Below are 14,547 nucleotides of genomic sequence, written 5' to 3'. Positions count from 1 at the left end.
TTCCTAGGTGGCGCAGTGGGTAGGTGGCGCAGTGGGTAAGAATCTGCCTGCCAATGCAGGGGACACGGGTTCAAGCCCTGCCCCAGGAAGATACCATATACCACAGAGCAACTAAGCCCGTGAGCCACAACTATTGAGCCCATGTGCTGCAACTATTGAAGCCCATGCGCCTAGAGCCTGTGCTCTGCAACAAGAAAGGCCACTGCAATGAGAAGCCCACGCACCACAGTGAAGAGTAACCCCCCGCTCACCACAACTAGAGAAAGCCCGTGTGCAGCAGCGAAGCCCCAACACAGCCAATAAAATACATAAATAAATCAATAAATTTATATAAAAAAAAAACAAAAATAAATGACTTTAGTAGTCATTAGACATTTTTGTGTTTGTCTCTAGTATTTCATATGTATATTTTTTTAGATTTACCCATGTTGCATGTATATGTAGTTCATTGCTTTTTATTGTTGAGTAGTATTCTTTAAGCTATTGTAAATAATGCTGATATGAATGAATATCTTGAGTGCTGGCATGTTTTCACTTCACGGGGTAACTTAGGAGAGAAATTGTGTAGCATGGAAACCACTCAACTTTTCTGAAGTGGCTATACTGTTTTATGAGGGTGAGTCACAAATTATCCACACTGCAGTTACATTAAAACTTTTGTTGGCCACACTGTCTTATTGGCACTTTCCATTCAAGGCTACTGTCTCCCCAGTCACTGCTATGCAGTTGTGAACGTGTTACATCAAGTTCATTTGTAACTGTGGTGTAAGCAAAAATAGATGCCCCACTTGTGATTTGCACAAAAGAAGAGCAGCGTGCAGTGATTTGTTTTTTGTGGTCTGAGGGTGTACCTGGTGTGGTTATTTATCGAAGACTTTGTGCACAGTATGGAGAAAGTGTTTTGTCGTGAAGGAGTGTGTATGAATGGATAGAGATGCTTATTGAAGAGCTGAAGCCTAAACTTCAGATTAAACGCAGAGGACTGCTATCCAAGGGTGTTGTGATCTTGCATGACAATGCACGTCCACACACTTCTGCCCACACTGTCGACACTGCAAAAACTTCGTTTTCAGGTGTTGAAGCATCCTCCCTATAGTCCTGATCTTGCTCCTTCGCACTTTCACCTGCTTGGTCCCCTGAAAGCAGTCCTATGAGGACAAAGATTCATTTCTGATGAAGAAACGAAGATAGCTGTGCATTCGTGGCTTGCATCTCAGCCTAAAACATTTTTTTAAATTAATTAATTTATTTTCAAGGTATATCTTTTACTATATACAGTTTTCATTAGTCAATTATGCTTTAATAAATCTAATCAAACACTTCCATGGTACATAATAGACTGTAAAATATTTTTTAATGAGGGAATGGGAAAGCTTGTTGACAGATGGACAAAGTGTATTGAAAAGTAAGGAGATTATGTTGACAAATGATGTGTTTGTCTTTTTTAAAAGTTAGTTAAATTCTACAGCCAGAGTGCGGGTAATTTTTGACTCACATCGTGCATTTCACGAGTAATGTATGAGAGTTACAGTTGCTCTACATTCTTTCCTGGGTTGTTTTTTTTGTATGTTTATGTTTATATATGTATGATTTTGAAGACCTTAGTGTGTTCATATGTGAAACTCTTTTGGATAGAAATGTTTTTATGGAGGTTGCCAGTGTTTTTGATTTGTTTTGTTTTGTTTTGTTTTGTGTGTGTGTGTGTGTGTGTGTGTGTGTGTGTGTGTGTTTGAGTGCTAGAAATTTGATCAATATAACTTTGGATCAGATAGTCCTATTTTATTTATCTATCTTTACCCCTATGATTAACTCTCCATTTAGAAGTATATCTTAGGCTTTTTAATTTTTAGAAATGAAAACCAAGTTTTTTAGTGAATTAGACATTTTTTAAAGAGTAGTAGATAAGTGACATCCTTGCTAAATTCCATCACCATATACTGTCTTTGTCCTTTTTTATAGGTATTCTTCAAGATATAAAAACATAATTTTTATAAAGAATTTTAAACTTGAAAATTAATATACCAGTGAGAAAATTCTTCATAATTAAATATGCACAATAATTTTTAATTTCTGGAATTTTATATCTGCTTCTGTTTTCTCTAGTTGATAGTCCCTCTATAAACCATAAAAATGGATCTTTTAGGCCTTCAGTGTTGATATCCTGTTAGTTTAATGTAATAAAGAATGTGTTAACAATACTATGTCATCCCACCATAGTTTGGAATATATCCTTCCAGATTCTGTTTCTCTCTCCTTCTCCCTCCCTCCCTCTCTCTCTCTCTCTCTCTCTGTCTCTCCCTCTTCTCCCTCCCCACCCCATACATACACAAATTTACACAAATGGAATTATGTTACACCAATGTTTACCATGGCCTTTTCCATTAAAAAATATATCACTGTCCCCCCACCATGTCAGCAAATGAAGTCTAAATGATTTTTTATGGCTGCATAGTATTTTATTTTTGGATATACTCTTATTTTGATAACCTAAATGTTTATCAGTAGAGAACTGATTGTTTCTAATTTTTACTGTTATAAACAATGCTCAGTAAGTTCCCTTATACATATTTACATACTAGTTCTTTTTTTTTTTTAAGCTCTTTATTGGAATATAATTGCTTTACACTCTTGTACCAGTTTTTGAGGTACACCAAAGTCAGTCAGCTGTATTTAGACATATATCCCCATATCCCCTCTCTCCTGTGACTCCCTCCCGCTCTCCCTGTCCTGGCCCTCTAAGGCATCACCCATCATCGAGTTCATCTCCCTTTGTTATACAGCAACTTCCCACTAGCTATGTATTTTACAGTTGGTGGTATATATATGTCTATGTTACTCTCTCACTTTGTCCCAGCTTCCCCTTCGCCCCCCGCCCCCCAACCCCCTGTCCTCCAGTCCATTCTCTGTATCTGCATCCATAATCCAAAAAGAAACATGTACCATAATGTTCATTGCAGCACTGTTTACAATAGCCAGGACATGGAAGCAACCTAAATGCCCATCAACAAATGAATGGATAAAGAAGATGTGGCACATATAAACAATGGAATATTACTCATCCATAAAAAGGAATGAAATGGAGCTATATGTAATGAGGTGGATAGACCTAGAGACATACTAGTTCTTTATTTCCTTAGCATAAGAGTTTGAAAGGAAATTCAGGGACTCAAGAGCATCCACATTAAAATTTTTTTATATAAAACATCAAGTTGCTTTTATGGAAAACTGTGGCAAAGTGTGTAGATAAAGAATATTTTTAGGATACTCTAAAGATTACCCTTGTAAGAGTAGCTACTGAGAATGACCACTGATTGTAACATAGGAGGAAAAACTGAGTCATTCAAAGCCATCCTATGAAATTCTTCTATATTTATTTGTCTTCACTAGAATATAAGCTTCTTGAGGGTAAAGTCATTGTCTATTACTGTATGTATGTATACTGTATTTTTTTTTTTTTAACTTTTTTGAGATACAGTTAACAGACAATAAACAGCATATATTTAGAGTGTACAATTTGGTATCCCAATCTCCCAATTCATCCCCCCCAACCCCCCCCCCCCCCACTTTCCCCACTTGGTGTCCATGTGTTTGTTCTCTACATCTGTGTCTCTGTTTCTGCCTTGCATTTCCTCTTTCATAGTTGTTAGCATTTGCCTTATGTATTGAGATGCTCCTATGTTGGGTGCATATGTATTTGTAATTGTTATCTCTTCTTCTTGGATGGATCCCTTGATCTTTATGTAATGTCCTTTCTTGTCTCTTGTAACATTTTTTATGTTAAAGTCTATTTTATCTGATATGACTATTGCTACTCCAGCTTTCTTTTGATTTTCATTTGCATGGAATATCTTTTTTCATCCCCTCACTTTCCATCTGTATGTGTCCCTAGGTCTGAAGTGGGTCTCTTGGAGACAGCATATATATGGGTCTTGTTTTTGTATCCATTCAGCCAGTCTGTGTCTTTTGGTTGGTGCATTTAGTCCATTTACATTCAAGGTAATTATTGATGTGTATGTTCCTATTACCATGTTCTTAATTGTTTTGTTTTTGTTTTTGTAGGTCCTTTTCTCTTCTGTTTCCTGCTTAGAGAAGTTCCTTTTGCATTTGTTGTAGGGCTGGTTTGGTGGTGCTGAATTCTCTTAGCTGTTGCTTGTCTGTAAAGCTTTTGATTTCTCTGTCGAATCTGAATGAGATCCTTGCTGGGTAGAGTATTCTTGGTTGTAGGTCCTTCCCTTTCATCACTTGAAATATATCATGCCACTCCCTTTTGGCTTGCAGAGTTTCTGCTGAGAAATCAGCTGTTAACCTGATGGGAGTTCCCTTGTATGTTATTTGTCGTTTTCCCCTTGTTGCTTTTAATAACATTTCTCTGTCTTTAATTTTTGTCAATTTGACTACTGTATGTCTTGGCGTGTTCCTCCTTGGGTTTATCCTGCCTGGGACTCTCTGTGCTTCCTGCACTTGGGTAGCTATTTCCTTTCCCACATTAGGGAAGTTTTCAACTAGAATCTCTTCCAATATATTCTCAGGTCCTTTCTCTCTCTCTTCTCCTTCTGGGACCCCTATAATGCAAATGTTAGTGCGTTTAACATTGTCCCAGAGGTCTCTTAGGCTGTCTTCATTTCTTTTCATTCTTTTTTCCTTATTCTTTTCCACATCAGTGATTTTCACCATTCTGTCTTCCAGGTCACTTATTTGCCCTTCTGCCTCAGTTAATCTGCTATTGGTTCCTTCTAGTGTATTTTTCATTTCAGTTATTGTGTTGCATATCTCTGTTTGTTTGCTCTTTAATTCTTCTAGGTCTTTGGTAAACTTTTTGATCTTTGTATCCAGTCTTTTTTCAAAGTCCTGGATCATCTTCACCATCATTATTCTGAATTCTTTTTCTGTAAGGGTGCCTATCTCCTCTTCATTGAGTTGTTTTTCTGGGGTTTTATCCTGTCCCTTCACCTGATATAAAGTCCTCTGCTTTTTCATTTTCTGTATTTCTCTGTGGCTGTGGTTTTCAGTTCCACAAGACGAAATACTGCTGATACTGCTTGATACTGCTGTCTGCCCTCTTGTGGAGGAAGCTATCTAGGAGGCTCGTGCATGCTTCCTTCTCATTGCGGCTTCTCCTTTTTCTCTGAATGTGGGGTGTCTTTTTTGGTGAGTTCCAGTGTCTTTCTGTCAATGATTGTTCAGTGTTTAGTTGTAACTCCGGTGCTCTTGCAAGAGGGAGTGAGCACACATCCTCCTACTCCACCATCTTAATCCTGTCTCCCTATATACTGTATCTTGTTCCTACCATATCTCCAGTGCCTGGAGTATAACAGGTACTTAATAAGTATTTGACCGACTCTTTAATGACTGACTGTTATGCAGTCAGTGGGTTACTGTTGCTGTAAATTAGGGGAGAACACTGTATCTCATTGCTGTTTAGGAGAGCTTGGACTACTTGAGGCATTCTGTCAGCCCAGAGTTGTTGCTCTTGTGTTGTTGCTCTTGTGTGTGTTTGTGTGTGGTGTTTTGTTGTTGTTTTTTTGCTTCCCCTCAGTCAATTGGACACCCTTTTTGGATGGAGAAACTGTACTTGGGTTTTTATTTCATTTGACCACTACTGCTGCTATAACATTGAAACATTAATAAATTATGGTAATAAAAATGGTAATGCTTACAATAATGATAAAACTATTATTTTTTGCATGTTTTTTGATTGAGAGAGAGAAAGAGAATTTGAGAGAGTCTGTGATTTACCTTTAAAGTTATATTTCACCTCAGCCATGTTTAATGAAGAAATCATTTGAACCAGTGTCCTGGCAACTCAGGCCCAAGTCCAGTTGGACAGCTGGTTGACCTGGCAACATGGTGTCCGAGGCCCATGTCTGTTCAGACAGCTGATCAGCCTTGCAACCCAGTGCTCAAAAGTGTTTGTGTGTGTTTTTAATCAGCCTTTTGTTGCCATTCTCTTTTGGCATCTATTCAGTAAAGGAGTTTACAGAAAGCAAGGTTGCTATCTTTAGAAAGATCTGCTTATAAGATTGGCCCTTGGCTAGCACCTGAGAAAAATTGGATTCTAGGGTTGCTCCCACAATTTCATAACTGGTAAGAGTGGTTTACTATGCTTAAACTATTTATACAAACAATATGGTTTATGTTGAGTATCTCTTTTTCTTCTAGGAGTCTGGAATTTTTGCGTGTGCTAAGCAGAGGCTGCCTTCGTGACCCCAATAAAAACTTTGGTTGCAGAGTCTCTAATAAGCTTCCTTGGTTAGACATTTCTCACAATTCAATGCTGGAGGAATTAAATGCATCCTCTATGACTCCAAGGGGAGAAGACCCTTGGAAGCTTGTACCTGGTTTCCTCTGGACACCTCCTCATATAGCTCTTCCCTTTGCTGGTTTTGGTTCTGCATTATTTTGCTGTAGTAAATTATAGCCATGAGTACGACGACATGCTGAGTCTTGTGTGTCCTAGGGTAGTTTCAGGGACTCCCAACATAGCATCAAATTCAGGAACATCCTGAAAAGGCACTTTATGAAGACTGTAATCTTCTTCCCACTTTGCTCTCTCTTTGACATTATGGGAATGCTCAGCAGAATGGCAGTTTAATCTGTTTTAATCTGGATAAAGAAATATATAAATTGAGATAATTATTTAATTTTTGAAAGGATTGGGAAAATACTTTATTTGATTTATTGTAATTGAATTTAGAAATTCGAGTTTACACCAAATTTTTCAGGGACATTTCTTTTAGGTTAAGACACTCTATCTTTGTAGTGATACTCTGAAATCCCAATTATATTTGTCCTGAGAAATGTGTGTTCTAAGAACAGGATACTGTTGTGTCAGTTATTTAGTTATTTGCCCCATTACTGCAAGGTTCCTGTGTTGTTTATTTTAGATAGTTCATTTTGACGCTTAGATAAACAGAAGCCAAACATACAGGCATACCCAGAACTAGTCCCTGAACTTTGTTCCAGGGTAAAGATAAGGCATTTAGACTTTTCCAGTACATGCAAATATATTACAGCTACTGAAAAATGGATGCTATGTGACTCTTGGATTGTTTACATAGGCAGTGAAGATCTTAAATTCCTGCCAGCAAAACTAAGGGAAAATTTATATTCATTCATAGCACCAGCTTTTAAGAGGATTATAGATTAGGCATAAGGTTCTGTGCCTCAGGGAAATATTTGTATATATCATTTCACAATATGCATGAAAAATTCCTCTGGACTATGTTGTCCTGTTCTTGTTCAGTTTTACACTGTATACCTGTCTTTTTGAAAATGGACCTATTTGAGGTATAAACTGCATGTTTAAACTGTATAATTTGATGAATTCTTATAATTGTATATACTTATGAAATCCGTCCACCACAATCGACATATAGAATGTTTTCATCATACCCCAAAGATTCTTTTTAATGCTCATTAATATTTACATTAATATTTTTAAAATATTAATATTTAAATGTTAATATTATATTAACATTTTGTTGATCCATCCACCAATTTATGGACACTTGGATAGTGTCCATTTGGGGGGGCCATTGTAAATAAAGCTGTTATTATACTTGTTTTTGCATGGACATAGGGTTTCATTTTGCTGGTGTGCCCTACTTTTATTCATTTCAAAAATTTTGGTTGTAGTAATACTTCTTGTCCTTGGCAAAAAATTGGGGAAGGAAACACATTAATCATTCATGTATTCAATAAATATATATTGAATGCTTGATATAATGCCATGTGCTGAGGACACAGTGTGCCGAGACCAGCTCTGGGACTTGAGGTGAGTGACGGGTGCCGCAAGCTTAAAGAAAACACAGACACAGATTTAAGAGAAAGATGGGACCGGGGGACTCAAGACCTCTAGGATCAAGAGCCTCGCTGATTGATCCCAGGTTGCTTTTATTGAGTTCTTGGCATAGCCTAAGGATCTAACACTCCCAGTTTAGTCCCACAAACAAGGTTATCTTTGAAGTAAACAAACAAAGGTTCACATAACTGGGGGCAGTGATCTTTGTTTGCCTCCTGGGTCCATTTGAGCAGGGTGTAGATTTGAGCAGGGTGTGGATTTGAGCTGGGCATGGAGAGCAAAGCAGCCCTGGGGGCAGGAGACCTCTCTCAAAAGGATTAAGGGTCTGTGCCCCACCCCTGTTGGCCCTTCTGCGACTGTGCCTGTCTTAGGTTGTTCCTCCCCTGAGGAATCTTACCCGTCTCTGGCTAACCAGCCATCCTCCGGGGCCAAACAGATGATATGAGGTGTGCAAGTGAGAAAGGGGCTGCACCCCCAGAGAGGGTCAATATTCTTTTTCCACGGTAGCCTGTGCCCCCATGGACTCCACGCCCAGCACCCTTAGTTCCTCCGCTGCTCAAGCAGGACATCCTGCATCCAGTCGCTCAGCCCACATACTTTAATTACTTTTAGTAACATTTTCAAGGTTTCAGAAAGACTTCTGAATGTTTTCCCACAACAGTGGTGAACAGGGACCCAGCCCCTGCTTTTATTTAGAGCTTACAATTTGATGAATGTCAGGCACATAAAAGTAATAAGTTGCACAGATTGTGTAAAGTATAGAATGCTCTGGAGCATATGATAGGAGTTACCTTCCTCACTGCTCTGTGGTGAATAGGGAGAGATTCTTTGAAGAGGAAATGTTAGGATGAAAAGAGGTTGAGTAAATTAGGCATTCTAGGTAAAAGGAATAGAAAGCATGAATATTCTAAGGTGAGAAGGACAGTGGTACACGGTGGTTGCTGTTGGATAAAGCTGGAAAGATTTGCAGTTACTAGGTCATGCAGGTCCTTTTATATCATCTTAAGGGGGTTGGAAATAAAAATCAAACAAGGAAGTGATAAGGTCAAATTGTGGCTCTCAGCTCAGTTTGTACTGTGGTCAGGTTTTTTGAGTAAGTACTTTATAATCTACTCATTTCCAGAAATTCTACCTGCCGTCTTTAATTCTGTTGATTACTTTTAACCATAAGTTTTAGTGAGAAATGCTGTTAATCAAAAGTTTTGGTAAGGAATGCTAATAGGAAGATGAGCAGAATATTAGAGTAAGACTAAGATGACTACTCATTTAATTTTCTTATTTATTTCTGGTTAAATAGAATTTATCAAGATACTACTGGAATACTAATATTGAGAACTTTCATATATGTAAGAAAAGATTATTTGCAGGAAATCCATTTGGCAAGAAGCCTGATATATATGCTTGGCGACAGTCTGATGCCCTTTTGTAACCTAGTACCTTGTTAAGATACTGAACACTCTTTTATAGTACTTGCTCGGAGGCTAAGAAAATTAAGTCTTTTTTGGAGGAGCAGGGTTGTCATAACAGTTTACAATTGTGCTTTAAAGAATAAAAGCAAAAAGTGAGCATAATCTCAAACTAGTTTTGTTTGTATATAGTGCCTATTATATTTATATAAACTACTAGATCTGCACTATTTAATTATGTCATTATCTACATGTGGCTGTATTAGTCAACTCGAACTGCCATATAAAATACCATAGATTGAGTGGCTTAAATCACAGGAATTTATTTCTTACAGTTCTGGAGGCTGGGAAGTCCAAATTCAGGGTGCTGGCTGGTTTGCAGACAGCCACCTTCTGGCTGTGTCCTCACATGGCATGGGTGAGTAGGGGAGAGTATGCAGGCTGTCTGGTTTCTCTTCTTATAATGGCACTAATCCCATAGTGAGGGTCCCATCCTCATGACCTCTACCAAACCTACTTATTTCCCAAAGGCCCCCTCTCTAAATACAACTACTTTGGAAGTTAGGGCTTCAACATACGAATTTTGTGGGGATGCAATTCAGTCCATAGCAGTGGCTATTTAAATTTACATTTAAATTAATTAAAATTAAAACAAAAAATAGTTCTTTTTTGTCACATTAGCCATATTTCAAGTGTTTGATAATGGCTACTGTATTGGACAGTATAGATCATAGAATATTTCCATCATTGCAGAAAATTATATTGGATAGTACAGATATAGACAGTGTTTGGAAGCCTTTCAAGATCTTACGGATCATATAAATGAGGTTAATCCTATTTTGAGTAAGAGGCACGGCTGTGATTGCTTCTAATTTGGTTTGCTTTCTTCAGTAAAAATCCATTATAATGAACCCTTTTAAGAAGTAGAGAGTTTTTGTTTGGAAGCAATGGCTTTAAAGTAGTATTGCTCATTGCAGAAAGGTAATTTCTGTATGTATGATACTTTTCAAAGCCCTTTCATGTATGTCTGCAAGCTGTGGTGAACCTGAGTTTGGAGATTGCATGAGCTGTACAGTATACATAGCTTCACACGTGGGTCTCTCTTAAAAGGTTCAGAGTAGTATAAACTCTCCTTTTTAGTAGCAATAAATTTATAAATTGAACTGTATTCTTCCCTCCCTCTCTCCCTTTTTTTAAAGTGTCAAATATCAGTTTGTATTTTAGAGGGAGAATATACCTTTCCAGTACACTGTACACCAGTGTCTGCCAACTAGCTCCTATTTTCAAAATACGTTTATCATCTATCTATCGACACTAGTATTATTAGCATCTGATCCAAAATAATGAATGAGATTAAGCTTCATGTTGTAAGATTTTGAGCTAGAATAATAGCCTTAATACATTTGGGTTCTGTGTATCATGATGGGCACGTCATGTTTCAGTTATTTATTGCTTCAGATGATGAAAGTTTTGTTCATTGCTTCATCCCCAGTATCTGACACAATTTTTGTCACGAAGAAGGTGCTCTATAATTATTTGTTGAACAAAGTTTCAGCCCATGACAGTTGTCTTAAAAATACTTTAAAATCTCATATGGCATCTAGCCTCCTGTGTATTAATATATATTGCCCCCAAATCAGTACTTGTTTATTAATATGTGTTCCGTATATGTACTATACTGAGACATCCACTTCAAGATATATCATAAGCGGAGATCTGATTTTATAATAGAGAATATGTGAAAAATTTTAACCATTTTTTATGTAAAACCATCAGTGTAATAAAATTTTATAATAAAGTGCCACTTAATAGATCTTGATCTTAGCTCTATTATAGTGAATTTCTATTAGTATAACTCATTTACATGGCTGTGAGATAACTGTTTCTCATAATAATCATGTTTTTGGTGATTTCTTCAGCAATGTATATCTTTAATGATTCTTTGTTTAGAAGAAAAGAATACAAATAAAAAGATAATATTTTATTTTTAGCAAACTTTGGTTTTATATATTTTTTAAATATTATAGATAAGTCATTGAGATCTTTGGAAACATGTGCTCATTCTTCTTTGTCAAAGTTTCTTTTTTTATCTTTTTCTTTCTCGTGTCAGACAATAAAATGGGGCATTTTTACTTCAAGGACAAAACATAGGTTAAATAATTGGACACCTTCTGCTTAGATGGTATGATAACACATGTCCAATTCTGTAATAATGCATTTGCCACATCTGTAAAATTAATTTTTTAAAAAATTGAATGCTTGATACCCTTGTTTTCTTTGTTAAATACCCTCTGGTAGAATTTGGCCTCTGCTCTACTCTTTCAGACTCTTTTTATTCTTTCTATATCTCTGAGTTTAACAGATATTCAAAGCAGATGCCAACCAAATGGTAAACATTTCTTTCATGTCGCATTTTCCTTCATTGTATTTTAAAAAGTTGCTTTCCTTTTGACTTGAGATGTAAATTTTTTATTTTTTAAACTAATTTTCTTATTTATTTTGTTCTCCAATGTGTATCTGCCCGTAAATAAGCTGTTATTATAACTACAATTTTCATGTCTGTCAGATCTCCTCAGGGTATAAATTGGTTATCACTAGCTTCTAAAAAGCTGTTGTGGAGTTAATTTGGAAAAGTGCTCTCTATATTGGTGTACAATTTCTAGAGTTTTACATTTATAGACCTCGCTTGCATGCAGTATCTTAAAGATAGAAAAAGTGTAGGCTGTTCTTAAAATGTTGGGCTGAGAAAGTAAGATGTCCTGCTGCCAAATATACTGTTGTTTTCATGTCTTTGCTGGAATTCTGGCTTTTTTTCTTTAAGTGTTCCCCGTTTAGTGAACTCTCCTCCTTTGCTTTCCTAAAGTTCTAGTTTTTTGGATACTTGTTTATGAAACTTTTGTCAGCTGCCACCTGGCTACTCACTTCCAGAATCCTCATACTCCTGTTACCCACTTTTAGTTATTTGGCAAACATGATTTATCAATAGAGCTTTTCTCAGTTCTGTTGAATAAAATAATAAAAACTCTTACTATGAAAAGTAGAAGATTATTTGGAATTCTTAGAGCTTGATTGTACATCTGAAAATTAGATGGAATTAAAACCCACAAATTTTTAAATTGTTTGGCATTTGGCATTAGAGTAATTTTGTTACTAAGGAAATAAAAACCATAAGAATATTTGAAAGCATGGAGGAAGAACATCCTTGTACGTATGTTTTAAGGAATGTAACTAAAAATTAAATAAATTTTGATGAATCTCAAAAGCAATAGTGTTTAAAAAAAACAAGTTTTAGGATCATATGTACTACCTTTTATGCAAATTTAAAAATACCCGCAAAGATTGCCAAATATTATTTGTGGATCCATATATTATTGTATATGTAGTAAAAATATGAAAAGATACATTTAAGGGTTAAACACAAATTCCATGAATGTGGTTATTCCAAGGAAATAGAGTCAGGGAAGGGTCAGGTAAGTTTCCAAGTGTAGATATAAAGGTTTAGAATAGATCAAAGCTGATATGAGAAAGTATTAACATTTGTTAAATCTGGATGGTGAATACTGTGGTTTATGTTGTATATATGTTATACTTTTCTGTGATTTGCAAGTTTTTATAATAAAACAATTCAGTAGGAAAAATTAAATTAGTATTAAAGGAAGTAAAGAATAGATGTGGTACCACAAAACTGAGTAAGAGGCTTGGGATGATACCTTGAGAAGCTCTCACAGAAGCAGAGGAAAAGATGGAAATGCTGAAATAGAATGTGCTGACACCATGGATTTATAAAATAACTGTCATTTTCAAAACAAGGAAAAGAAATGAAAAAGGACTGAACTTTTTATATTGGAAAGATTATCTGAGTATCAATAAATGTATAATAAAAAGAACAGTATTTAGGACCTGCTAATACATTTATTGAATTAAAAAGAAAAAAGCCTTTATAATTAGTCCACCAGTTTCCTAGGTTGGTGAAAAGGAACTAAAATCAAGCTTCACCTCTGAAAATCCAGTGTTCACTATGAGCTGTGCTAACAGTTTTGACCTAAAAATGATGATTCCAGGATTCAGGGGAAGCAAGAAAACATGAGTTTTAAATCAGAAGCAACAATTGGTTTGACTGAGAATAAGAATTGACTGCAGTTGACTATTTAATGGTAAAGAAAAGAGAAAGTCAGATTCCTTTTAGGCACTCTCAAGTTATTTGGCAAACATATTCACAAAATTTGGATTATGTGTATTATATTTTCTTATATTCTTAAATGTGAGGAACCATATCATAAATTTTCTTTGTATCTCCCTAGTATGAGGGTGAGCTTGCATTTTGGAAGGGATGATTCTTTTACCTGCAAAGCTGTTTTGTATGTTGCAGAATATTTAGTACCCCTGGCCACTGGCATTAAAGCCAGTGAAAACCCCTCAGTTATTTTGACAACCAAAACAAAACAAACCAAAAAATACCTCTTCCACACATCTCCAAATTGGTACCCTCCCACCACAGGCCATCCTTCCCAAATTGCTGTTCATCAGTTTATTTGTACTCAGAGTATTAACCAACACCTACCAATCAAAATATGTTTCGTGGCTAATTTTTTTTTAATGTAGCTATTGCAGTAATTTCATCTTTTATCCAACTTTTCATCATGCCTCTCCATTCCCCTTGTCCCATACTTTTTTTTTTTTAAAGAGACTTTATTTTTTTTATAGTACTTTGAGGTTTGCAGCAAAATTACCTGGAAAGTATACAGTTCCCATTTACCCCCTACCCAGACTCCTCCACTATCAAAATCAAGATAAGGCAGTTCCCCTGTATTCCTAGTTTTTTTTAATCATGAATGAGTATTGATTTTGTTAAACACTTTTCCTTCATTTATTGACGTGGTCATTTGAGTTTTCTTCTTTAGTCTGTTGATGTGGTAGGTTACATCAATTGATTTTTGAATTTTAAACCAGCCTTGCACACCTGGGATACATCCCCCCATAAAATTGTTTTTCCCCAAATGCTCAACTGTAGGTAGGCTTTGTGATTTTTTTAGTCTTAGCCATTCTGTGTTCAAAACTCTGTTAGGGTATTCTATTTTTATGCATTGTTTTAGTTTAACCCAATTTCTTCATTTATGAAATGGAAGAAATTGAACTGTTAACACTGAAGTTCTCCTCAGCACTCTAGTTGTATGAATCACATCTAGAACATTTACATTGCCAAAAAGCCCAGCATTTAAAGTTTAAATTTTGGGGGTTGGGGGTGGGGGTTGTGTCTGGTGTCAGTTGCGGCACGCGAGATCCTCATTGTGGTGCATGGGTTTTTCGTTGTGGCATGCGAGCGCAGTAGTTTTAGTGCAC

General features: G+C 36.3%; 1 protein-coding gene across 6 annotated transcripts in view; it reads left to right on the top strand.

Annotated features, from left to right (window-relative positions):
* Positions 1-14,547, top strand: part of BMPR2 (bone morphogenetic protein receptor type 2) — a 178,691-nt gene that overhangs the window by 77,975 nt on the left and 86,169 nt on the right. For 2 of the 6 annotated variants that reach the window (XM_057747163.1, XM_057747160.1), the window contains exons 1-2: positions 7,710-7,774; positions 9,543-9,625. The exons of 2 other annotated variants lie outside the window; for them this stretch is intronic. In XM_057747163.1, the coding sequence (XP_057603146.1) occupies positions 7,713-7,774; positions 9,543-9,625 (145 nt within the window). In that variant the 5' untranslated portion in view covers positions 7,710-7,712. Of the gene's footprint in view, positions 1-7,709; positions 7,775-9,542; positions 9,626-14,547 lie in introns of those variants that run through there. 2 more of the 6 variants (XM_057747165.1, XM_057747161.1) reach the window with 1 other exon arrangement.

This window comes from Hippopotamus amphibius, chromosome 8 (assembly GCF_030028045.1).
Source record: "Hippopotamus amphibius kiboko isolate mHipAmp2 chromosome 8, mHipAmp2.hap2, whole genome shotgun sequence".
Taxonomy (NCBI): Eukaryota; Metazoa; Chordata; class Mammalia; order Artiodactyla; family Hippopotamidae; genus Hippopotamus; species Hippopotamus amphibius.
This window is presented reverse-complemented; position numbering and strand designations above follow the sequence as displayed.